Genomic DNA, 26,431 nt, shown 5'->3' on the forward strand with positions numbered 1-26,431 from the left:
AAATCAGCATTTGCCTTATAAAATGTAATGGAAAAATGCTAATAAGATTTACTGGTAACAGGAAATTGGATTATAACTTATCTATTTTAAGTCCATTTGAAAATTGGCCTCAAAATTTGTGTCCTGATATGGACTGAGCCTCAGATTCTATTACATTTTTTTTCCCCACAGAGCACATGCAGATGCTTACTGATAGCTTTGCTAAGTATAGTAATAAAAGGAAAAGAATGCACACACCTCTAAAACAATTTATGTAAACAAGTGATGAAAAGTGTACACATTATTATATTTATACTATGAAGAAAGATAGGGAATTGGCTGTTTATGGCTAGTTGAAAGTAATCAAAAGGGGATAAAAGTAATTTAAACAAGATACTTTTCATATGTGCATTTGGAATGCTGAGCAGCTATGATATATGGGAAAATGAATATTCATATTAAAAGCTTTTCTATCGCCTATATTATATTGAAGCTTAGCATCTATTTCATCAGTCAATTACCTGGCATGGTAAGAATGTGATTTGTTCTTTAACAAAATTGGTATAATGCAGGAACTAAGGAAATGCTTATTCAAAAATGTATCTTCAGTGCTTAACTCTGAATGCATTCTGAGTGACTGACCATCAATTTAATAGCGTCCTCTTACAAACTGCTGGTCAGGTCTACCCAGAGCAAGTCTCCTAGAATGCCCGTATCAAAGAATTCAGTTCATATAACACTCATGCATGGGAATGTCCTTCCACTGTGAACAGGCTGCCAGGAATGTCTTATCTGTTGAACATTTTAGTTAGTTATTGGGTTCCAGGCACAATATTAAGGACAGAGTAGAAATTGTTGCATCAGTAGGATGGCAGAGAAGAAAGCTTTCAAGATGGTGTGTTCAGACATGGTTAATTTAGGAAATTGTGAGTACCTTTGAATGGGTGAGACATCACATTAAGAAGAATAAGGAATGGGATTCTGGAAGAATACTGAGTAAGCAGGCAGAAGTCAGATCAAGAAGGAATTAGAATGCCATGTCAAGAGACTGGCACAATCCTAAAGAAATGGTAAGCCAAGGAAGAATTTTAAGCAGGGCAGTGACAATGTGAGATTTGTATTTTGTAAAAATTACTGTGGAAGCTATATAGAGAAGCTTGGAAATCAAATGGATCTGTGTGCTGCAATTTTTACCCATTAGTTTGCTTCTGGACTCTCTACTCTAGTTAATGCTCTATTTTTCTTTCCTTCTGTCAACACCAAACTGTCTCAATTTTATTAATGGTATACTTCTAATTTGTTTTCTTTAGGACAATTTTGAGTCTTCTTGGCTTCTTGTTCCTCTATGTCAATTGTTAAAATCAGCTTATCAAGTTTGACAAATATCTGTTGGGATCTCAACTGGAATTGTATTTACTTTATAGATCTATCTGGGGATGACGAATATGTTCACTAGATTTACAATATGAAATTTCCAGGTCCAAAAATACGCTGTACCTGTCTATTCATTTTAAAGTCTCTTAGATGCCTTTCAATAAGCTTGGTAATTTTTCTTCCATGAAAGCTTTACACATCTTTCCCTAAGATATAATTTTATATATATTTGCAATTATCAATGAATTTTTAAAAATAATTAGTTTCTGATGTTGATAGGCCATTCCTATCATTGATAAACCCTCTTATTTGAATAATTTTCATGTAGGTTCATTTGGCTTTACAATGTAGAATATGTTATCATCCACAAATAAAAGGAATTTGGTGATTTTCATTTTTCCTTTTAAGTTCATGTATCTTTTATTTCTTTGTATTTTGCAATAGTAAGAACCTCTGCCGAAATGTTGAGTAGGGTTCTAACAGTCAAGCCTTTTCCTGATCTGAGACGGAAAGCATAAAATTTTTCAATATTAAGATGCTTGATGTAAAAATTTTGTACTTGCCTCTCATCAGGTTAACCAAGTCCCCTTCTCTTCATAGTTAACTGAGTTTATATGATAAAGATATGTTGAACTTTATTTTTTTCCTTGAACCCATTAAAATTATCTAATGGTTTTTCAATTATTTTTCAATAATTCTGAAAAAAATTCTAAGCTATTTTTTAAAAATATTGCCTATTACCCAATTCCCCGTTTTCTGTAATATGTCCTCATGAATTATATTTTCTATCTTTTAGAGATTTACATTGTACTCGTCATATCTTTTTCTTAAATTCTATCTTGGTATCTCTGAATTATAAAATTTCTTTTATATAATTTCTTCAGAACTTTATTCCAATTCACCAATTTTCTCTTTAGCCACATATAACCCATTTATCTTGTGGTGTTTTTAATTGTAATTATTCTAATTTTCGTATCTGGAAGTTCTGTGAGATTTTAATTCAAAATTGCTCATTCCTTACTCATACTGGAACTTTACTTTTGCTCATTTTGACTTATATTTCTGAAATTCAGTATCTGGAGCTTTTGCAAATTTATTTTCCTTATCTTTTTTTATCTTCTAGTGGTTCTCGTTTCAATTAATTTTAGGGTTCAGCATTTATTTTGCTTTCATTCAATTATGATGATGCATTTTAAAACACACTTTTGAAATTTTATCCAGCATTCCAGATGTTTCAGTGTGGAGGGCTGCTCTTGGTTAGCTAACCCACTTACTTCTAACAGGGAAAAATCTCCCTCAGGTTTTATTTTTTAACCTCTCATGTTGATAACTTGTTTAATTTGCTAGCATTCTTTCCTTTTTTTTTTTTTCAAAATTAAAAGCTATTAAACTTATAAAGTTGCTTCTGAGTATAGTTTTTCTTGCATCTGGTCTGTTTTGCTATGTAATGTACTCATTCTTGCTGTTTTTTATTTAGGCACAAAAAAATTATTTAAGATTTTTTTTCCCAGAAGTTTGGAATCTTGTCATTGTGGCTTGAAGATTTAAACATTTGCTATTGAAGTTGGATCAGAAAATATGATGTATACAATTTGACGTGTACGATGTGACGTGAACAATACAGTGTACAACACTCCCTCAATTACTATTTTAAAATTGTTTTATTCCTCTTTTCATTCCTTTGAATAGCTTTAAGAAATCTTTATCCATTCTTTAATATTTTTGTTATTTTGCTTTAGATTTGCCTTATGTAAGCAATATATCATTGCTTATTGTATTAGTAAATAATAAACAGTAGTTTTCTTTTTTTAAGATTTATTTACTTATTTTAGAGAGAGAGAGAGAGAAAGCACGTGAGTGGGGGGTGAACGGGGAGAGGGAAAGGGGGAGAGAGAATCTCAAGCAGACTCCCTGCTGAGCATGGAGCATGACACCAGGCTTGATCTCATGACCTTGGGACCATGACCTGGGCCAAAATCAGGAGTTGGTTGCTTACCTGACTGTACCACCCAGGTGCCCTTAACATTAGTGTTTTTAAATATGAACCAAATATTATTTTCCTTTTTATAGGATAACTAATCATATTAATCATGTTAATTATTGTAACTGATGCTTTCATTTGCTCTTTTCTGTGTGTGAGTTTAAATTTTTACGCTTCAATGGTATCTTTTTCCATTTTACTATGTGGAAGAGGTTTTCACTCATGTTTTCTGTATGTATTTTTTATTGGGGTTTACTTTTAGTCTTAAAAATATTACTTAGGTTTCTTAGATTCAATAATTAAATGTCAGTCTCTCTGATAAATGACAGATGGCATTTAACAGGCTTTCTTGCCTCTCTATGAATCCTCTTGCCTTCCTAACCACCCTCTCTCCATTCTTCCATTCCCCTCAACATCTCTGTCAGTTCCTGTGTTCACGGAGTATGATCACAGTTTCCATACCAGACCTTTTTCATTTAAATCTTATATTTATATTACATAGATTTGAATGCCAAACTTTCTTGAAGGAATTTATGAAATATTGTTTATAGCATTGTGTGGAATTATTACACCTGTACTTAGCTGGTTTCAAAGACAATTGTCAGAATTTTGATTCTGTTGTGCTGCTAATGTTAACCTATCAATTGTGAGCTACACAAACTCGTGGAGGGTATATTCACCTTTGTAAACAATCACCCCTAAACCATATATTATTTTGTTTAGCTTATTTCTAAACTTTATATCAACAGTCTCATATTCTGTGTCTTTTTCTATTTTTTTCTTTAGTTTAGTACTACATTTTTGGGATTCATTCAGACTGATTCATGTAGATATTATATATTTATTTGCATTTCTATAAACAAGTCTATTGTAGTGTTGATGAACAATTTAGTGTTGATGAGCATTCGGCTTGTTTTTAGTTTTGTTGCTACTGGAAAGAATGCCTCTGCAAACATTCGTGTACATAGCCTCAGATTCACATGTCTACATATGCAGGGAATGTACCTCACATGGAAACTGCCAGGTCATAGAGCACGCACATGATCAACTTTAGTAGGTGATATGAAATTGTTTTCCTAAGTTATTGTTCCAATTTATGTCTTCCTCAACAATATGTGAGAGTTCTTTTTTACACTACATTCTCATAAAAACATGTTAAAAATTTAAATTTAAATTTAAAATTTATATTGTTTATATGGTTGCTAATCTGTTCATGTGAAATGATATGTGATTATGGTTTTAATTTGTATTTACATCATAACAAAAATGACATTGGACATCTTGTTATATGTTTATGACCCACTGGACTTTCCTCTTCTGTGAAGTGCCTATTATGTATCTTTTCTTATACTATAGGATTTCTTGATTTTTTAAAAAATGTGCTTCATATTTTCTACATCTTTAATCCTTGTTGGCTTTATGTATTTCAATACCTCTCTCGCTTTGTGGCTTTTCGCTTTGTTCTCTTTCATAAAAAACTGTTAATTTTAATGTGATATGAAATATGTCATTGTCTTTATAGTTTTCATTTTCTTGTTTAGGTTAATGAAAATTTCCCTACCAAGGGTCATATAGATAGTCTCCTACATTGTCTTTTAGAGGTTTTTAATGATTTGCCTTTCATAATTACATCCTCAATTTATCTGGAATTGATTTTGTTTATGTTGTGAGATAGAGTTTCATTTCCTTTTGTTTTTTATTCATGAAAACTAATTGCTCCCAAGCCATTTATTTAAAGGTTTATTTTTCTCCCTACTGATCTGCAGTATCTTCTTTCGTATGTCAGAATTCTACATACTCATGGATCTGTTAGGGGGCTCTCTGTTTTGCTTTAGTTGTAGATTTGTGTATTGTTGCACTGTTTCATAATATCAGGTATATATAACTAAATACAGTATCATGTATACATAGTTTTACATATAATATATATAGTTATATGGTGATTATTCTGATGGTGATTATTCTATATATTGTCCACTTGATTTGATTTTTTCTTTAGAATTTTTTTTATGTTATCTATGTAAACTTTATAGTTAACTTAGAAAATTTCATGAAAAACTGAGCTTGATTTTTATTCAAATTCTAACAAATCTGTGTTTTGCTTTGAGGGTAATGACATCTTTAAAACATCTCTGAATATATTATGCCTCTCCATTTAAGTAGGTTCTCTTTAATGTATTTAAGTAATTTGTACGTATATTTTGTTAGATTTGTCCTCAATATATTTATATTTTGTTGATATTCTAAGTATTATTGTTTTTCCTAATTGGATTTACTCTTTTTGCTGCATTACAGCAATACAATTTAATTTGGTATATTGATTTTATATCTATTAATCATGATAAACTCTTATTTATTCTATTAATTTATCTATATGTCCTTCTGGAATTGGCATATAGGTGATGACATCATCTTGGAAAAATGCCATTTTTAATTCTTCTTGTCAAATACTTTTACTGCTAATTTTTTCTTGGTCTTATTGTCTTAGTCTGGCTAGGAAAAGTAATGAAAGGGGTCATCCTTGTCTTAGCTGATTTTAAAGGAAATTGCCTTATGTAAGCAATATATCATTGCTTATTGTATTAGTAAATAATAAACACTAGTTTTCTTTTTTTAAGATTTATTTACTTATTTTAGAGAGAGAGAGAGAGAGAAAGCACGTGAGTGGGGGTGAACGGGGAGAGGGAGAGAAATCTACATTTCATCCATTTGTATGATACTTGTTAGGGCTTTTCATAGATGCCCTTTGTCAGATAAATATATTTCTGGTTTGCTAAGATATTTCATAAGAAATGTTTGATCGATTTGGATAGCTTCATATTCTTTCATAATATTTTAATTCTCTTCTCATTTCCTTTGGTATATTAACATCTTGTTACTATTCTATTTGAGATATTGCCAGTATTTTTATTATCTTACATTGTAGCTTGTTTTTCTGTTAGTGGCTTGCTTTCTCTTTTGTGCACTGGATTTTTTATTGAGATTTAATGTTTCTTGAACACCACTTATAAAAATTTTTAAGGCCTGTATTTAAACTGTTTTCTACAAAGAATATTGCTTTTTCTTCTGTCAGGCATCTAAGGAGCTAGTCAGCCTAGATCTAAATTACACTGAATTTTCTACTTGGCATTACTTATAGTCAAAAGGTAGTGTGAATCCAGCCCTAAATCTACATGAGAGAGCCTTATAGGCATTCTCAGAAATAATTTTCTTTCCTACAGCTGTCTGCCCTTGCCTCATTGCCCTGTGTCAATATGGGGATAGGAATAGCAGGCTAAACTGTTTTTTTGTGTCCTGCTTCATCCCTGAGTGGGTCACCCTTCCATTGCCCCACCTTTATGACATGGGGTGTCACGAGTGTGAGTTTCCATACCAAATCAGGACCTAGCATTTGTGTCCAGACTCCTAGGATTGGCAAGTGAAAACCAGATTCTACACCTTCAGAGAGTAGCTAGCTGGTCAGGGTACCTTGCCCCACAGAATAGCAGTTTGGGGTACTTTCAGACTTCTAATTTGTGTTTCTTTTATTGGAATAAGCTTAGCTATGCTGTATAGGACATATTTTCACATTCTATCTAGCTTCTAGCAATTTTAGGTGTTTAATACTAGGAGGGGTTTTTCCACACATCTGGCATGGTTGATGGTAGGAAATAACCTGTCACCAGATTTCTTTGCATCACAATTGGCCATCTTTATAATGCACCTGATTGTTTTTCCTCTTGTCTCTTTATCTCAGCCTCTTCTCTCTTTATAATTTTGTGATACTATTTTTGTGGAGGAAATGTCTTCTTGTTTCATATTATATATGTTAAAAACATTTTCTAACATTTTCTCCCTTTTGCTGTAGCCAGTCATTTAAATAATATATTCATCTTCAAGTTTTATTTTTAAATGCGCTTTTTTTTTTCTTGCTCTGGTACATATTTGAGAATTTGCTTAGCTCCCCACCCCGCCCCCCAACTGCCGATCTCTTAATGTGCAAAGTTCAGATTTGATTTGAACTGATGCTTCCTAGCAGACAGGTACACAGTTTAAATACTGTGCTCATTGTCTTCCTGATTTCTGATTGGATGCATTTCCTAGGCCAAAGTGCAGAGCATGTCTATAGTGGCAACTACCCTCTTTCCTGTGTCTAGCGGGATGAACCAAATATAATTTGCAAGATTTACTTTAGTTCCTTCTCTACCTGCAGTCCCTAATTCTACAGTAAGTACTTGGAGCCAGTGAAAAGCTATCCCCAATATGGTCTGGTTCTAGTACTCTTCTCATTTTTTTTCTTCCTATATATAAAGTTTTAAATTGTTAAAAACACACCCCTCGAAATGCAATAGACCAGTGGCTAAAGGAGGGTAGGCTAAAAGCAGGGACTAATAGTCTGACTGCCTTGAAAAGTTGCAACCATATACAGAGTGGAGATTGTCCGGTTTTGCCTTTGTAGATTCTGGAAGCTTCTGAGCCAAGAAGCAGAAACTGAGGGAGAGAAAATTCTGTTTTCTTTCAGGCAGGCTGGGCTGTTTCTTCTTTGAAACTAAGCTGGGTACATCATTGTGGTTCTGGTTTGTTTGTTTGTTTGTTTGTTTGCTTGCTTTTTCCTAACTCTGAGCTTTTGATTTGTTGAAATTCCTTCTGAATATTGGCTTTGGGTCTGTTCTAGGCTTTGGAGGTTTTGCAGCAATTGCTTCTTTTTCTTTGTCTTCAAGTCATATTTTTTCAGGAAAGTTCATGTCAGAGGTTGATGGTCAAATGCTATTTTGAATCTAACTGTATTTTTTGAGCAAAGTGATATGAAGCCTCAAAGGCATGATATTCATAGATTATTTTTTCTCACCATGACTGACAAAATTAGCAAATATAAATTCAGTTGGCTATGCTTCACCTTGGAAGAAAGAGAGATCCATTATCTTCTTACTCTTCTCAGGGAGCTTTTAATAATTGCTTCTGGGCTAGATTTTTTTCTTTTTTAAGAAAGATACGATTCAAAACTTCCTACTCTATACAGAGGATTTGAGCCTATAGACTTGAATGTATTAGGAGAGTCTAAAGTATAGTGACAGAACGAAATTTGCAGTGAGTCAACAAAAAAAGTTTAATTCTCACTCATCTAATAGTCCATAATGTTTCAGATCAGTGGAAGATTAAGAGTGAAATGAGGTAAGAGGGCAGGGTAGCCTTCTGCATACAATCCGTCTGGGGCTCAAGATAATGGTGGCTTTGTACTCTTCAAAAGGAAACTTTAAAGGTCACCCTGAGGGCTACTATCCCTGTTAGCCAGAAAGTGCAACAAGCAAGAAAGTATGCCTGGGAAGTTGTTATAAACCAAGCCTGTAAGGGGCCCAGGTCACATCTGCTCATATTTTGTTTACTGGAAAGCAGTCACAGTGCCAAAACCAACCCCTTTGCAGGCTAGACACTGTAGTCCAAGCAGCGGATGCAGGAAGGATCTAAAAACACGTTTTGATAAATAGCTTGAAATTTCTATCACATGGGCAACCTAGAAAATTTTATCAGGACACTGGACTCTTGGAGTTACATAACTTGTCTCCAAAAAAATTCATAAATCTTCAGGTTCATCTATTTCCTGTTGCACTGTGCAGAACGGCTCATGAGAGGCTTCAGCAAAGACTGCGTCTGCAAGTGAATTGCCTTGAGCTTTGGAGAGCTTTTGACATCCACAAAGAACAACAGAAGGGCTTGCAAAACCAGTATGTTCACAAGTATGAAACAGCATTAACAAGCGGAGCATTTGTGAAATTCACCTAATTACTGATAACATCCCCTCCGCCCTATCCTGGAAATGTACACTAGTTGGTCGCACTAAATGCGGAAACATTCTCAATATCTGTTCTAGGCTACAGAATGACGATTTGTTTAGACTAGGAAAAAAGTATGATTTATGGCAGAAAAGAATAAATATGCATTAAGCTCACATGTTTCATTATGTTACATAAAAACTTAGAGATTTTATCCGAATTCTTAACTCTTATCTCTGGAACAACTGGGAACTGGGCGTAAGATATTAACTGCCACCAAACCACTTTTAACCTTTTGCTAAACCGAATGAACTATGATCTCATGGCTATAAGAGCAGGGCAGTAAATTGCAAACATGAAACACAGAGTGTACTAAATAAAGCTTTATCATCAGTCATTTTATCTATCAAAACCAGAACTGTTTCATGTCCCCAGCATGGTGGTGTGCTTCCCCTACCCGCTCTTTTTTGGTTTTGTTTTTATTTGCTTGTTTTTTTGAACTGCTGTTAACCCGACTGTAGCAGCAAGCAGACAGGCTACATGACACGGAGGCTTCATTACATTCACTATTAAACAAAAGCTCTCATTTCAGACAATATGTGAACAAACTTATTTTGAGCGCAGCATCATTCTTCAGGATTATTTATTGTGATTGTTTTATCTATTCACTGAGAATCCTAATTTTCTTGGTTCTTCACTCGGTCTCAGTGTCAACCATTCTGACAGCCCACACCTGTGCCTATTCCAGTTATTCAAATCTTACCCTCATTGCACACAGCGATCCTGGCTCCTTACCCTTCAGATTATACTATCTTTTGGAAAGTCTCTGGAGTTTACACAGTTTACTGAAAATAATTAAATTCCATTTTGATTTACATGGAGTCAGGAGGCTACAATGAAATAGCCTCAGAACTAGAATCAGGATTTCAGGATTCCATTCTGAGGACTTCTGTAAACTCTGTGATCTAACTTCCAAAGCCGTCTGAACACACATGCATAGATCCATAGGATGAGGGAATCAGGGTGATTTTATAGTCATTATCAGCTACAGAATTCCATGTATTCATTCATTCATTCAAACAGACATTTATTCCCGGGCACTGTGCTGAGTATTGGGAGTGGTAATAACGTACACTACACCTTTTCATATTTTAACTGGGGTAATCCTTATACCCCTCCACTTTTTTTAAAAAAATAATTTATTTATTTATTTGAAAGAAAGAGGGAGAGCAAGTGCAAGAGAGCACAAGCAGGGGGAGCAGCAGAGGGAGAGGGAGAAGCAGGCTCCCCGCTGAGCACAGAGCCCTCAGGGCTGGATCCCAGGACCCCGGGGTCATGACTGGAGCCCAAGGCAAACGCTTAAACTGACTGAGCCACCCAGGTGCCCCCCCTCCACTTAATAGTTGAAGATACTGACATACACAAAGCTTAATAATTTGACTAAGCTCATATAGTAGTAATAAGCAGCAGAGCTAGGATTCAAAGCCAGCGTGAGCAGCTCCAGAGCCTCTCCTTCTAACCACTGCGCTGTACTACCTGAGTCACAATGGTGGCTAAGAGGAGTGTCCCTCCTCAAAGAGCTGACAGGCCACAGAGGCCACAGAGTAAGGTAGATATGTAGACATACAGGGTAATGTGACCAACGCGAGACACAAATATTTACAGTATCGAAAGTTGTCTGTGTTGTGCTACCCACTTTATTGTTATATATAACAATTAATCCTCAGAACAAATCTTTAAGGTAGGTATAATTATCTTGTTTTTTATGTAAGCAAACTGCCCCAGAGAGTTTAACTAATTTCCCCAATACTCGAAAGTGACTGAAAGGGGATTAGAAATCATGTTAAATTCCAAATCCTATTTTCGTTAGCCTCTATCACAGTCCATTGCATAAAGAGAATCCTTTCTTTGAAATTCTCTGAAGTTTATTTCTCCATTGTTGTACTTATTCTTTCCACAAAATTAAAATTTTAAAGTAAAAGAAAAACAAGTTTGCCCGAATTTGACAATAGCGCATGAGAGAACAAAATTATCACCCTTCATAACTTCTCAAAGAATTCACAAAGTAAAATAATGAGATTATCTAGAATGTTTGACACTGAAGCCAAACGGTTGCTTTTAGTCTTTACTCCCCGCCTGCTAGGAATTGAATCCATGCCGTCCCTAAAATTTGGATACTTGGATTAGAGAAACGCATTAGGGTCTTGTGAGTAGGGGATGTTAAGAGATATGATTCCTTCATTTTATAGGGGGATCAACAGGTGGAAGTTTTAAATTCTCTGTCCAAAGTTGTATGATTAGTTAAATAACTGAGTTAAAAAATAGAATTCAGATCTTCTGCCTTTCTGTCTCATACTCATTACCCTGTAATCTACAAACATAAATGTAAATTTAAAAAAAAGTTTTACCCACTTACTTTTAGGTAAATATAATATAGACTGAAAAACTGAGTATGGGGAGTGGTTATTCAGGAATCTGTATATTTAAAATGTTTCTGAGATGACTGAATAAAATTCATTGCTGATTCCCATTATATACATGAGAAGTTCTTTTCAAAAACTGGTTTATTATGATTATATATATGGGTAGTAATAATGGGAAAGAGAGGGGAGGAAGCCAAAAAATATAAATAAAGATAGTGAGCAAGAGTAGTAATGTGTGAATGATGGTGAGAAAGCAAGAAAGAAAGAATATGGAAAAGAAGAAAGGAATAAGTGGGGCATGTGGCAGAATGTGCTCCAGCGTGCAATGCAAGTTTCCCCACGATTTGCTGCCTTTTATTCCAAATTTGTCTCCCATGACTCCACTACATACTGCCGTTTTTTTTTTTTTAAGATTTATTTATTTATTTGAGAGAGAGAGAGAGGGTGTGTATGAGCATGGTGGGAAGGGAGAGAGAATCTTAAGCAGACTCCATGCTGAGCGTGGAGCCTGAAGACCCTGAAATCATGACCTGAGCCGAGATCAAGAGTCGAGGCTTAACCAACTGAGCCACTGAGGCGCCCCCCATAGTCCCTTTAATTTACTATTTCTACCATAGCAATCACCCCCCTCTTACTCCCTTCACACACATACATACATATGCAAAAAATATACAACTATGTTCAATAGCAGACTTAAAAATCCTTGACAATTCCTGCAAAGTTTAATCTTAATGATAGGGAAATGACCCAAAAACCTTAATTCATTTTATTCCCATTTTATGAAAGGCTCCTGGTGTTTGGTTAAAAAGAATTGAATTACATGAGGAAATATGCTGATAATGTTGGATTTAAATAAACACAGGTCTATACACTGTAGGTTTGTGCAAGGTTTGAACTTTCATGATGAGTTTGAAGAATATATTCAGAAGAAGCCACCCTGTAGTTTTCAGAGTTTGGCCCTTTGGGGTCTTCCTAGAGCATGAATCTAGATGAGTATGTCAGAGAAGTACACATATAAGTGTGTATATATTTGTCCCCTTCCTAGCTGTTACCACTTTTCATCCCTTTGTAATGGAATCATTTTCAACCTAGAGCATTTCCATACTGTTAGAAATTGCTTTCTTACTACTGGTTGATAATCAAACTCTATTATACCTATTATTTTATATATAAAAGTATATATTTAAACTGATAAATGCCAACTTATAAATAACCATAAACAAAACAAAATAAACAGACTATCGTCTAGCAAAAAGTTTTGCTCATGTATTAAAGCAAGGGCATTGCTCCATCTTTCACTTCTAGAAAAAAAAGAGGAATAATAAAAATATGCACATTTGCTTACTGCAGATGCATTTTGATTTTCCATGAACAAAACTGTAAAAGATCACTCACAGACCCTTAATACTAAAACTCTCAATACTAAGATAAAAGTATGGGAAAATATATTTAAGTTAAATTGGGAAGCACACTCATTAAGTAAAAATAGCCTCATTAAATAAAAATAGTCTTGGCACACTAGTCATTAATTGAAGTGTATGTCTAAGATTTAAAACAAAGGACCAATTATGCCTCCTTCAATAGAAGAAATCATGTATTCCTTAACTGCATTTTAATAACATAGTTTTACTTCAACTGAGGAATTATATAAACCATAGAATTAAATCTGAAATTTTTATGGCATGGAAGTCCCAAGGTGAAAAATACAGGTTTAATTCTTAGATTTTTATGTTGTTCTATTGAGGAGAAATGTTTTATTTAAAAATATGTTTTCTGAAAAAAATAAATATACATTTTCTGGGTGATCATCCATATGTTTCTCATTTTCAATGTTCAGTGCCTGCAGGGATTTTTCCTTCAAATTTTTTAGTTCCTCATATCTCTGTTAGCTAGAGTTATCATGTTAAGCCTTTGTTTTGCCCTTGCAATGACAAAACAGAAATCATCCAAGTATACTCCATAGATATAGGAAATAAAAATATTTAAATACATTTCTTAGTATTTAAATGTATCTCTGAATAGCTCCATCATCTCATAGTTATTCTTTGATTGTGAAGCTGGATCTATATCTGCCTATGAAAATTCATGAACTCTTATCTAATGGGGCCTTGCCTTCTTCTCTCTCAGGTACCCACCCTCCTTCATATTCCCCTTTCTGGTCTCCTCCAGCTCATTGCAGCCAAAGGCCAAGCAGTGCCTTGTCCCTGACTCCTACAGGATTAAGCAAATGCTGCTGTTTCTGTGTGAGACTCCCCTTTCCTTGATTTTCTTAAAAAAAAAAAAATCTGTCAAATTCAATTTTATCCACAGATTTCATCAGGATCAGGCCTCTTAGAAGCCTTCCATGATACCCCAAGGCTGTGTCTTTCTGATAGCCTTGTGTTGTATTTAATGAGGGGTTATCAAAGCACTTACCACACTATAATAACCATGTGTCTCTCTTATCTTTCTCCTTTCCTTCAAGACCAATATCCCCAGCCCTAAAACCTTGATAGTGTCATGGTAAGCAATAAGTAAATAGGTAAATAAATACATATATAAATACAGATTTATTGAAGTGCTTCATTATTACTCTAGAAATGGCATATAAACTAGTACTTTATTTAACAGACAACAACACGCAGTTTTTATGCTCTGCCTTGTTTCAAATAAATGTTAATTAGCTTATAATAACACATAAAGTACAGGACAGTAGCCTAAATCATAAGCAAGTGTGAAAGATGAGGTAAATGGAAAGTAAGGTAGAGGCATAAAATGGAGCCAGAAATAAAAGCTAATGTGGTAATTATGAATTCAAATAATACTCATTTTTCTTCTGGTTCCACAATAGTATTTTACCCATTCCAACTCTGAATGCTGGGATTTTCTCTTTATTTGAGGTGATGTGTACTTGTCTGTCATATGCTATTTCTTATAGTCTTAAGTCTGAGATGTCTGCCTGACTTGCAAGGTTTTGGAGAAAACTTATGAATAGAGTAAAAAAAATTGGTCATTTCCCTAGAAAGCTTCCTCCTCCTCCTCCCTTTCCCCAGCGGCCCCTCATTTCAAGCTTTGATACAATTGTACTAAGTTACACTAATTGGTACATTCTTTCCCACATGTTTGGAGCTAGTTATATTGGAAGATAAAGTGCACATTTGCATAAATGAATATGTATAAGATGCAAAATAATGCACAAATATGTGCCTATGATTTATTGGATGAAAACTTAGTTCACAGTACACCCAAAAATATCTTTACTGTTTGACCATAGGAAGAAGATTCAATTCTATTTTACTAGAAATTGTGTGTGAAAAACAATTTCTGATACTAAATAAAATAATCAGTATAAAATCTGACCGTCATGAGTGAAAATTGAAATAATGTCTAGACCTCTTGTTACCTTAATCTGGTTGACTCTATTTTTTTGTTGTTGTTAATTAACCTTCTTTTGTTCATCTATGTTTTGTTCTTGAAAATAAGAGAAGTTATTAAATGTTTTAATCTCCTTGAACCTCAATTTTCTTATCTGTAAAAAAAATGGAATTAGTGTTTCCTCTCTTTTGGTGAAAGCACTATATAAGTGTCAGGTTATCTTTATTAAATCCACCTGAAAAATTTGGTTAAAAAATTGTATTGGAAGTAAATTACTCAACATACTATTTACTTATCGTCTTGGGAGAAAAAATGTAATCATGGAGGAAACAATATTTTTTTCTTCTGTCTAGTAGAATGGCTCACTAAGAGAACACCAATTTTTTTAATAATTCACTCAATCAACGACTATTTTTTTGGGTGCCTCCTATGGACCAGGTGCTGTTCTATGTGATAAGAACACATCATTGTAAAAGGAAAGGAAAATCCCTTACTGCATAGAGCTAACATTCTAGAGTAAATATATCCAGAGAGAGAAATTTTTTCAATTGTCTACAGTGAGCCAGACACCATATATGTACATCATTTCATCTAATCCTTACCCAAACCTTGATGATTATGTATTATTGTCCCACATTATGGAATTCAAAATTGAGACTCAGAGGGGGTAAAGTGGTTTCCCAAGGTCCAAAAACCCAGTAAATTATACAATAGGTGTTCAAATAAGTAGTATCTGACTATCAGGCCACTATTTTCCAAACAGTTCCTCCTAACTGAAAGAATGGATGGGACGTAGAACAAACAGCCTGTCTCAAGATCCGAGAACCCACCCCATCTGCTGACACATTCATTGTGAAGGGCTGGGTCTTACAGGCTTTCCTGACTCCTAATATCTGGGATTCTGCTTCCCTACAGAGATCTACATTACTTTATTAGTCTTTGATACTTTCTAAATTTTCCAGACTCTAGCTTTGGCTTCCAATGAGTCAACATTGCTGATTTTCTAGACTCTGGTCTCTCCTTTCCAAACTAGATCTTCACAGGTTTCTGTCTTTCCCAATTCAGTTGAATCTATGAGATTTTGGAACTCATTCCTCCTTCCATTTTTAGTTAACAATTAAAATGATGGGACTAGAATCTTCTAGGCTGCTTCTAGGAATGGAATACAGATGCAATTGAAACAGAGAATCTGTTCAACTCTAATCCACTAGCTCCCTCTGGCTTAGCTAATCAACCAGTTTAAAATTTGTTCTTTCTTGTGTGTATGTGTTTTAATCTCTCAAGATCTGGTTATGATAAAGGTCACAAGTCCTTTTTATTAATTTCATTTGTTTTTCAATTTGACAAGAAAATTCTACACATACTTACATACATATGTATATAGATGTGTATATATGTTTTACATAAATATAAATACAAATATACATTTATATGTATATATGTATATATAATATGCATATGTATATATTACAAATAAAAATTTATATGTTTATATAAAAGAATAAAAGTAAATACACATAAAGACAAGGAGAATAATCACCTACAAAATCTCCCTACTCAGAAACAAGCTTTGCATAGAATCTTACTATCCTATAAATTTCTTTCTATCTATAGTAAGGCTTTCTGTAAATAATTCATAATTGGCTGATTTATTTAATCAACCAACTCACCCAATCTATATAAAATATAGTCAATTATATTTATCATTCCACTAAATTGCTGTTTAATTAAATTGAACAAAGTCCTATAGGTACAAAGTATGTGGCAAATACATTATTTATTGTATGTATGTGGTTTTTGTGTGTGTGTGTGTTAAATACAGAAGACATTTTAGATAAATAGTAAAATATTAAACACTCCTAACTTGAAGGGAACCTAAATCTCTTTCTCAAATCAACTTACCACATAACCGAATCTACCAGAGCTTATGAAAATTTATTACATTTCATCTTGAACCCCATTTGGGAAAAGGGACAAAGTTTCTCTTCAAATTATAACTCAAAAAGCTACTGCAATTCTATATGCACATCATATTGATTAATAACAGTGAAAAGAAGCACTGCCTTCAACCTGGCACGATTCTATCTTCAGGGAATTGTCAGGTTATCAGGAGATGTGCAGTTCCGTGCTGGTAACATAGACCACTGTGCTCAATTTTGGGATTTGACAAACTCAAGTTTATTCAGTAGGCTTTGGCTAATTTCCTTTGGGAAATCAGCTCAGTAAAATTCATAGCACTTGATTTTTGACTTTTAAAGGGACAAATTCATAAAATTAACACTTTCCAAACCTCTTCATCACCAAGAACATATATAGGCATACACTTACACACCCACACGGCTCAGAAATCACTGATATCTGTGTGACATAACCATTCCAAACTAAGGCAAAATTTAGGTCTTGACCAGAAGTCTGACCAGAACTCATCACTTACATAAAATATTAATTCCACAGATGTAAATCTAATTAGTCAATCAGTATTAAACACAATTCTTTGTGGCACATTTAGGCAAAGGTGAGCTAGCAGAGGTGTAATTTGGGAAGGAGCAGAAGACAAAACTGATTGTTCAAAATCATTCAAAAGTCCTGTTGGGTTCACTTTTTAAAAAGATGTGAGCTTTGTTAATATTATGTGGTCACTGATAATTCCATTTATGCCTATACTTGATCTAACTGAAATTAATTCTTAAAAAAGATAGTCTGTGGTTGTAATTTATTTTTTTAAAAGATTTATTTATTTATTTGAGAGAGAGAGAGAGAGAGTGGAGGGGGAGGGACAGCAGGAAAGGAAGAGAGAGAATCCCAAGCAGATCCTCTGCTGTGCTTGGAGCCCGCCCTGAGATCATGACTTGAGCAGAAATCAAGAGTCCTACGCTCCACCGAGTAAGCCACCCAGGTGCCCCTCTAGTTACAATTTAAAAAGCACTTCCTTAATTTTTTTTAACTTTTCTTCCTGTTTTCTTTCTTAAATTAAAGTTGATTAACAAAGTCTTTCCTGCCTCTTCGTAGGTGTTTGGCACCCTACAAAAACCACCGAAGCTTCTTTTTCAGCTAGTGGAATAGCTCTAGGCTCTGCTTCAAACTTTTATTGCTCCCGTCCTGTGTTGAAAGATAATTCGCCATACGTTTCCCCTATTTCTGCACATCTTGGAAGCAGAGACACTGAACGCTTACTTTTGTTCCAGACTGTCTTTTTGAGAATGTTTGTATAGTGAACAATCTTGAAAGACAGAAGTAGTTCTCCCCATGGAGCAAACAGCAGTTTTGTTTACAGTCCAGTGTAATAAAGATAAGTTCTCCCTCTGCAGCAAAGGGTAGGTTTCCTTGCTGCCATTATTTAAAAAAACCCAAAAAACAAAAAAAAACCCCTGAATTTCCTAAGCTTAGGGAGCTGCAGCTATGACATAAACCCACTGTGTGTATAGGTGTCACTTAGCCTTCATCATATCACCCTGTAGTAACTGGAACTTGGGGACCTGATGTAAAAAAATAAATAAATAAAATAAAAAGACAATATTCTGGCTACCGCTATCACTGTGAGTCACAAACTGCCCTTTGTCTCTGTTTTCTGCCAGCATCCGTGAAACTGTGGCAGATCTTTCACAGTTCTTGACATTTCGTTTCCCCAGTTTCTGTCCTTCTGCTTTATAAGTAGGTTCTCTTCTCCACCCAGATCCTTTAGATGTTGACTAATTTGGCTGGTATATTTTTCTTTTACTTCAGTTTCTCTCCACATATCTGCCTCCTTAGTTGACCTTTCTGTCTACGGTTCCCAGTTTTCCAGGAAAAAAAAAAAGGATCTGATTAAATGATAAGTAACAAGGAATTAAAGACAGAGGGATAAAAAGGATGAAAGAGAAAGTGTGAATACAAAGGAAAGTGTGGGTTATACATGGAGCATGGGCCCATGAGAACCCATACAACAGCTGGGTTTTCTATTCTATCCCCACTAGAGACTTTTAGAGAAGTACTGGGGCTGGGAGCTGGAGGGGATGCATTACTGGGGGAGTGCCTTGCTTATCTGACAGTTTGACTCTACTTTTTCATTTCTTAGTGTTCACTGCTAAAAATATTACTTCTTTATACCTTTTTCCAACCCTCCAACAATAAAATCAGTAGACTCATATTCAGATAAATACAGTTAGTGATAAAATAATCAGGAATTTTTACTTGCTTATTATCTCTATTTCCTCGAGTTCCAGAGGGATGAGCAGTAGTAGCCCCCTGAAACATGAGCCCTGACAATCAGTGGAAACTTATTATAAATGAAGATTTCCAGGTCATATACCCCATAGATTCTTATTTAGTAGAGTTGAGTTCCATTTTTGGTGAGCTTCTTGGGTGAATCTGCTAAAGTTTGTCTACAGAATATGAGAAACTCTGCCCCAGAAGCTGCCTCTTGGTCTGGTATTATGCACATTTGTTCAGTCTCAAAGAGATAGTTCAACCCCAAATACATAGATTAGTCACTGACAAATGTTAGTTGATGGCAGTGATTTGCCCTGACAGGCACTCCACTGCCAGGTGTGTTTTGATAGTTATTTTTTGGCCCATGAAATTGAAAGATTCATATTAATATGAAAAAAGAAACTACTTAGTTTTAAGCATTTTGGAATATATTTGGAATGATTCCTTCTTCTAATGATACGTACATTATTAGCAATGGCCATATACAGAAAGGTATATAAGTGGAATGAAAAAAAATCGGGAGCTGTAGCTTGTAAACACCTTTGGTAAAATACTGTTATCCTAATAGTATCTTATTTGAATAAGTTAAACAATGTGAAAACTTTTGAAAGACTAATTAGGGGGTATTTTTGAAAAGTACAGACTATTTCAGTCATTGCTATTGGGATCATAAGATATAAAACAGGATGTTAGTGAAAAATACCTTATATCAGTGTTTGAGATGCATTTAGAGAGGGTGTCACATAATGGCATCAGTAGTTCTGCAGGTATCTCTAAGTATTCTAACTCCCTAATAATGATGCCCGTGGGAAGATTCTTGATTCATTTTCTCAACATTTTTCAAACTAAGTAGAATTGAATAACCTAAGCCATAGAAATATCACAACAGCTCTTCTCTTTGAGTACAGACGAGCAAATTTAATTTCCATCGGGTTTGATTGGGAGTTTCACACTTAAATTTAATCAGAATATACTCCAGGTGAAACTCAAGAGAACAAAGAAAATGCCACGTGTCTACAGTACTCTAGAGACAGAGATACAATAGTTTAGAATGCCGGGGACTAGGACGCTATCTGCACATCAATCTGAATTACTGTGGGATTACTTGGGACAACTAATGTTACATTAAACAATTTGATCGATATTCTAACATGTACACACTTTCACTATCAATAGNGATCAATATTCTAACATGTACACACTTTCACTATCAATAGGTGGTCTTTATCAATAAGAGTACCTCTTAAAAAAACAGCAACATAAATTCAGACAGTATATTTCAGATATTCATCTTTTCACTAAAGTTATGTGGACGAAAGGTTATAGGACTTACAGTTTACGACAACTTTTACTTTTTTCACATCTGGGAATGACACATCATTTTCCGCACTGCATTCATATTCTCCGGCCTGGTCCCTTGTAATTCCATAAATATCCAAATATTGTCCATTTTCAAATGGTTTTGCTACAAGAAAAAAGTGCAGCATGTTTAACTGTAGCCACCTGAGGCTTCATTCAAATAAAATAACAATCTCATGTCTTCCTATTAGATACTGCTGACAAAACAATCCCAAGTGAAACTGGGGAATTATTAAACCCTTTGTTCTTCTATGTTCAGAAGAAAAGTCAGAGAAAAAAGCAGAAACTGAACAAGGGATACTATAACAACTGTTTCCCCNGCTTCATTCAAATAAAATAACAATCTCATATCTTCCTATTAGATACTGCTGACAAAACAATCCCAAGTGAAACTGGGGAATTATTAAACCCTTTGTTCTATGTTCAGAAGAAAAGTCAGAGAAAAAAGCAGAAACTGAACAAGGGATACTATAACAACTGTTTCCCCAGAACAGGATATACATGTGTTCTTTTTAATTGATTGTGGTCTCCTAACCTCGTCACACATCAAATAGAGCTTTGCACATTTCTGTAATTGAGTTCAACAACCTTCTAGCAGTGTAGATGAAATTCACTAATATGGCTTGGTACATATTGACTCTTATACCGTGTAAGCTAGCAAGTTGACACTTAACCTAACTAAATGTTGCTTTTCTTTTGGGAAAATTTCATACTCACTCTCAAGGTTTCAAGCCAGATGGCTTGATAAGAGTATAGAGATACATTAAACCATCGCTGCATTTCAGTTTCCAAAATTATTAATTTTTTAAGGGAGGCACACTGTAGATAATATATATAACCTATCCAATAAACTTCAGAAAAAAATTCGATTCTCAAACTAAAAGTTAAGTGGTGGTAAAAAAGTAAATTATCTTTATTTTTTAATATTCCAGGGAAAACATTCTTCTTTGACTAAAAATAGCACTAGAGTAAAAATATAAGGACATAATCAAAGATGAAAAAAAATACTTGCAAATGAATGAAATTTGGGAAAAAAGACTCCTTTCTGAAATAATAGAATTTTTATTTATTTGAAAACAGAAACTCAGGCAGGAGGGATCCTGATTATCAGAGACGCGGTAGAGGAAGAATGAGCCTATGTGAATTTCTGGGGTGGGGGGAGGCTCTTCTCCCTCCTTATACAAGTCTTGAAAAATCACATCTCAATCCATGCCAAAGAGAATTGGAAAATGATATAATAATTCCATTAAATGGTCTGTTTTCAAAAGTCAACCTTATTTTTGTTTTCATTTTACTCTCTTGGCCAAAACTACTGTAATGCTGCAGAAGTTAGAACACTGGTAAGAAGATTCAATTTCATATGAATAAAACAAAGTGAAATTTAGTCATGGTGCTCCAAATCCAAAATCTATGTCAATTAACAAAAGAATGTTTTTCCTGTGGGCTCCCTTGTCCGGGCCAATATCAGTCACTACACTGTTTGCCCTCAGGNTTGTCCCGGCCAATATCAGTCACTGCACTGTTTGCCCTCAGGGAGCTATGAGCTTGTTAATTGAAACCTGGAGTGTTTATGCTATATATGATTACATCACTTCTCCATTTTTATCTGGCTGCTCCTAAATCATAGATAGGGAAGAGTTACACTTCTGAGATGATAGTTGGCTGATAAGCTATTTCAGTTACACAGAGGTGAGGTTACAAAAGCAGCAATTGCCCTCAAATCCATATTCTTAAAATCTGATTTTATTTTATAACTATTTTCTTAGTTCAACCTAATGCCCTTATCTGACTCCATACACTAATATAATATTGATTTTCTATTGTTTCTTTCTTTTTATCTTATTTTCACCCCCACAATGAAGATTATCTAGGCTTAAATGTGTCTATAAAAACTGTTGAAACATAGGAGGACAAAATCCTTATTCACATCCAAGAATTTTTAAAGTGTAACTTGAATTATAAAGTAAGGGGATATTAAATGAAAATTAAAGTATGGGTAAAATTGATATATTATACCATGATTAAATAACCTAGTTGGCCAGTAAAAAATGAAGCCAATCGTGTGAAAAGGTAAAAACATTGCGAAACTTTATAAAAACAAATTTATTAGGGTCTAACTTATTTTCAATATTACAATGTTACATGAACATTTCTATTTCACATCTATTGAATGTTTGTCCCTGGGAGATGTGTGTGTGTGTGTGCACGTGTGTGTGTGTGTGTGTGTGTATAATCACTGGTATATATATGTAGATAATCACTGGTCTAAAACAGCAATTGAAGGATAACTTTCAGCTTTGAGTTTCTGATAGGGATCACAGGCTGAGACAGGTCCTTACAGTCTGCTTTCTCCTTACATAGTTCCTCTTTCTGCTGCCTAGATACTTTATCCTTCAATTCACCCTGATAATTTCTCATCTTTCAGTCTCTGATTAAGCAGTATGTCCTCAGAGAAACCTTTCCTGATTTAGTCACCACTCAGTCTAGTAGCTTCATGTTACATACTTACAAAAATAAAATTAAAAAGCCTGCACTAATGTTATGTGGCATATACATGTTTGTTTGCTATTACTTATTTAACTATTAGCAACTTTTAAATACTTATCTTTCTGTTATACTATGAATTTTGTGATATAGGGGCTCCTAGGGGTGGCTCGGTCAGTTGAGCTTTCAACTCTTGGTTTGGGCTCAGATCATGATCTCAGGGTCCTGAGATGGAGCCTAGCCTCAAGCTCCATCCTCCGTGGGGAGACTGCTTGAGATTCTCTCCCTCTCCCTTTGCCCCTCCCCCCACTTGTGTGTCCATGCTCTCCCTCTCAAATCAATAAATCAATAAATCAATAAATCAATCAATAAATAAATCTTTTAAAAAAATTCTGTGTGGGGCACCTGGGTGGCTCAGTTGGTTAAGCATCTGCCTTTGGCTCAGGTCATGATGCCAGGATACTGTGATTGAGCCCCGCATCACGCTCCCTGCTCAGTGTGGGGCATGATAGAAAGTCCAGAAAATATGACATTTCATTAAGATTAATTTTCATATTCAATTATTACCCATGACACTATAAATAAAAATAATATTTACCTTCTATTGATTCCTTATTATGTGTAAATTTCCATGATAAATACTTTTCTTTTTTCTTTTTTGTAAAGACTTATTTATTTATTTTAGAGAGAGTATGAGTGGGGGGAGTATGAGAGAGTATGAGAGGCAGAGGGAGAGAGAAGTTCAACCAGACTCCCTGCTGAGTGCAGGATCTAATGTGGGGCTCAGTCTCACAACCCTGGCATCATGACCTGAGCTGAAATTAAGAGTTAGACGCTTAAGTGGCTGAGCCATCCAGGTACTCTGATAAATGCTTTTCATTATGAATTCCTCAGTTAACCTTAGGTAAATGCATCAGATAGGTCTGTAATATAGAATAAGGTTCTATATGGCTAAAGAAGTTAAATATCTTGTTAATGGACGCAGTGACTGATATGAAAATCAGAATTCCAAAACCTGCATGCCTGATCTGTATGCCACTGAAATGTTGCATTAGTTTTCTCACTTGTAAATGGTAATACTAAAGATGCTTATTCACTGCAAGAACTAAATTAGGCCATATACATGTAATCCTTGCTCTCAGAACTATAAAGCACTATATGGATATTGATTTTATCTCTGAATTATTAGTTTTCCATAGCTGCCATAATAAATGACCACAAATTTACTGGTTTAAAACAATATAAATTTATTATCTGACGGTTCTGTAGACTGGAAGTCCAGAACAGGTCCATGGTAACTGGAATAAAGGGTCCTCCAAAGATATTCATGTTCTAATTTTTGGAGTCTGGGACTCTATTAGCTTTCACGGAAAAAGGGACTTTGCAAATGTGTTAAGTACCTTGTGATTAAGAGACTATGATGGAGAGCTCAGTCCAATCATATGAGTCTGTAAGTGTAGCATGTGGAAGAGTGGGTCAGTGAGATGTGATGTGAGAAATCACTACCGCTGACTTTGAAGATGGAGGAAGTGGAACATGAGCCAAGGAAAGCTGTGTCCTCTGGAAACTGGGAATGGCCCTCAGCTGACAGCAAAAATTGATTCTCCTCCAGAACTAAAAAAAGAACACAGCCTGTCAATATTTTCCTTTTAATCTGGTGAGACCAGTATTAGATTTCTGAAATATAGAAGTGTAAAATAGAAGTGTTTTAAGCCACTAACTTTGTAGTGATTTGTTACAGCAACAATATAGAACTCATACAGGGCCTCCTTGGACTAAAATCAAAGTGTCAGCAGTGCAGGATTCCTTTCTGGAGGCTCATTTGCTCCTTCAGGTTGTTGGGAGAATTAAGTTTCTTGCTACTATGGTACTGAGAATATCATTTCCTTGGTAGAAGGTGATTCCTAGCTTCTAGAGATCCCCTCATTCCTTGCCTCATAGCCCCTTCATCTTCCAAGCCAGCAAATGGTGGGTTCAGTCCTCTCTCACTTTGAATCTTCAGGGCCTCTTCTCCAGGTGCATCTCTCTGAACGACTCTTCTGCCTTCCTCTTCTATTTTTAAGGACTCCTGTGATCCAATTGAGACCATCTGCTTAATCCAAGATAATCTTCTCATCTCTAGTTCTTAACGTTAATCACATCTACAAAGTCTCTACCATGTAAGGTAACCTAGTCACAGTTTCCAGGGATTAGGACATGGACATCTCTGGGGGCCATTATTCTGCCGACCACACTTGTTCAGTAAACTTGCAGTTATTTTGCACATACAAATTCTGATCTGCCTATAATTTTCAAAGACAGCAGGAAAAGAAAATGTGTGGTTGAAATGATAAAGTTGCTGAGTTCATTAGTACCTCTGAAAAATATGAGTGAAGTTCCGAAAAATAAATTTAATTAAGACATTCTTTTGGGGGGGCGCCTGGGTAGCGCAGTCGTTAAGCGTCTGCCTTCGGCTCAGGGCGTGATCCTGGCATTCCAGGATGGAGTCCCACATCAGGCTCCTCCGCTGTGAGCCTGCTTCTTCCTCTCCCACTCCCCTGCTGTGTTCCCTCTCTCGCTGGCTGTCTCTATCTCTGTCACATAAATAAATAAAATCTTAAAAAAAAAAGACATTCTTTTGGAAGCAAATGCTTTTCGGGAGAATGTACTGCAAACCTAACAGGTAATGTGATTCAGGAAAGTGTTGTTAGAGCACAGAAATAGTGGGGTTTGATGAAGCAACGAGAGAGGGTATATAGGCAGATAAAATCACAGAAGCCACCTACTGAAACGATTGCAACAGAGATTTCAGAAGCAAACAAAAGTCACCGGTAAACAAAAAGCTCAGCATTTTGATTTGTTTTGTTACATATATATAATAGTTTATCAGGCATTAATGAAGGAAAGTTCTTAAGTCAGCTCACAATCATTCCTTTCCTGCCTGCCTGGCTCCTTTCCTTCCATTCAAATGACATTATTTGTGGCAAGATCACTGACCAGTGAATAAAACTGTTTTCATTTCAAAGAGCTTATAGTTTACAGTGGAAACAAAAATATAAGCAGGAAATTTCAGTAAAGTGATAAGTATATTTGGGGTAAATATAGATACTATGCTGTCATAATTGCGCTGGTATAACTTCAAGAAAAAAAATTCAAAAAATGTGTTCGGGCCAGAGCATTCATGTACTGGAAGACCTGGCATGCCTTTGAAGGAACATGTCTGCCCTTTAACTTAAATAATAATACACAGTGCTGCAAGTAAAAGAGTATAACAAATTTGAATATTTTAAAATACTGCATTTTAAAAAGAACTCTGGAATTCTGCCCCCAGTTACTTTTAGGAATAAAGATCAGACCTACCTCCTTGCCATAAGCCACCAGAGAAATGGATAAAATATATAAAACAACTTGTTCCAGACATTGGACAATAGGCCGCATAAGACGGTGATCCCTAAAGCAAACAAGGTGAGTCCTATAATTGGTCTCCATAACTTTCTATCTAGAAGCAATTTTCACCTCCCTGTGCCCAGTGATATTGTTGACTTGAGCAAAGAAAGACT

At 35.2% G+C, this 26,431-nt stretch overlaps 1 protein-coding gene across 4 annotated transcripts in view; it reads right to left on the reverse strand.

The window, feature by feature from the left end:
* The window catches only part of NEGR1 (neuronal growth regulator 1), an 808,029-nt gene that overhangs the window by 257,262 nt on the left and 524,336 nt on the right, over positions 1-26,431 (reverse strand). For all 4 annotated transcript variants that reach the window (XM_034653698.1, XM_034653697.1, XM_034653699.1 and 1 more), the window contains exon 4: positions 20,383-20,514. In XM_034653698.1, coding sequence (XP_034509589.1) covers positions 20,383-20,514 — 132 coding nt within the window. The remainder of the gene's footprint in view (positions 1-20,382; positions 20,515-26,431) is intronic.

The sequence above is a fragment of the Ailuropoda melanoleuca genome, chromosome 2 (assembly GCF_002007445.2).
Source record: "Ailuropoda melanoleuca isolate Jingjing chromosome 2, ASM200744v2, whole genome shotgun sequence".
In the NCBI taxonomy this organism is placed as follows: Eukaryota; Metazoa; Chordata; class Mammalia; order Carnivora; family Ursidae; genus Ailuropoda; species Ailuropoda melanoleuca.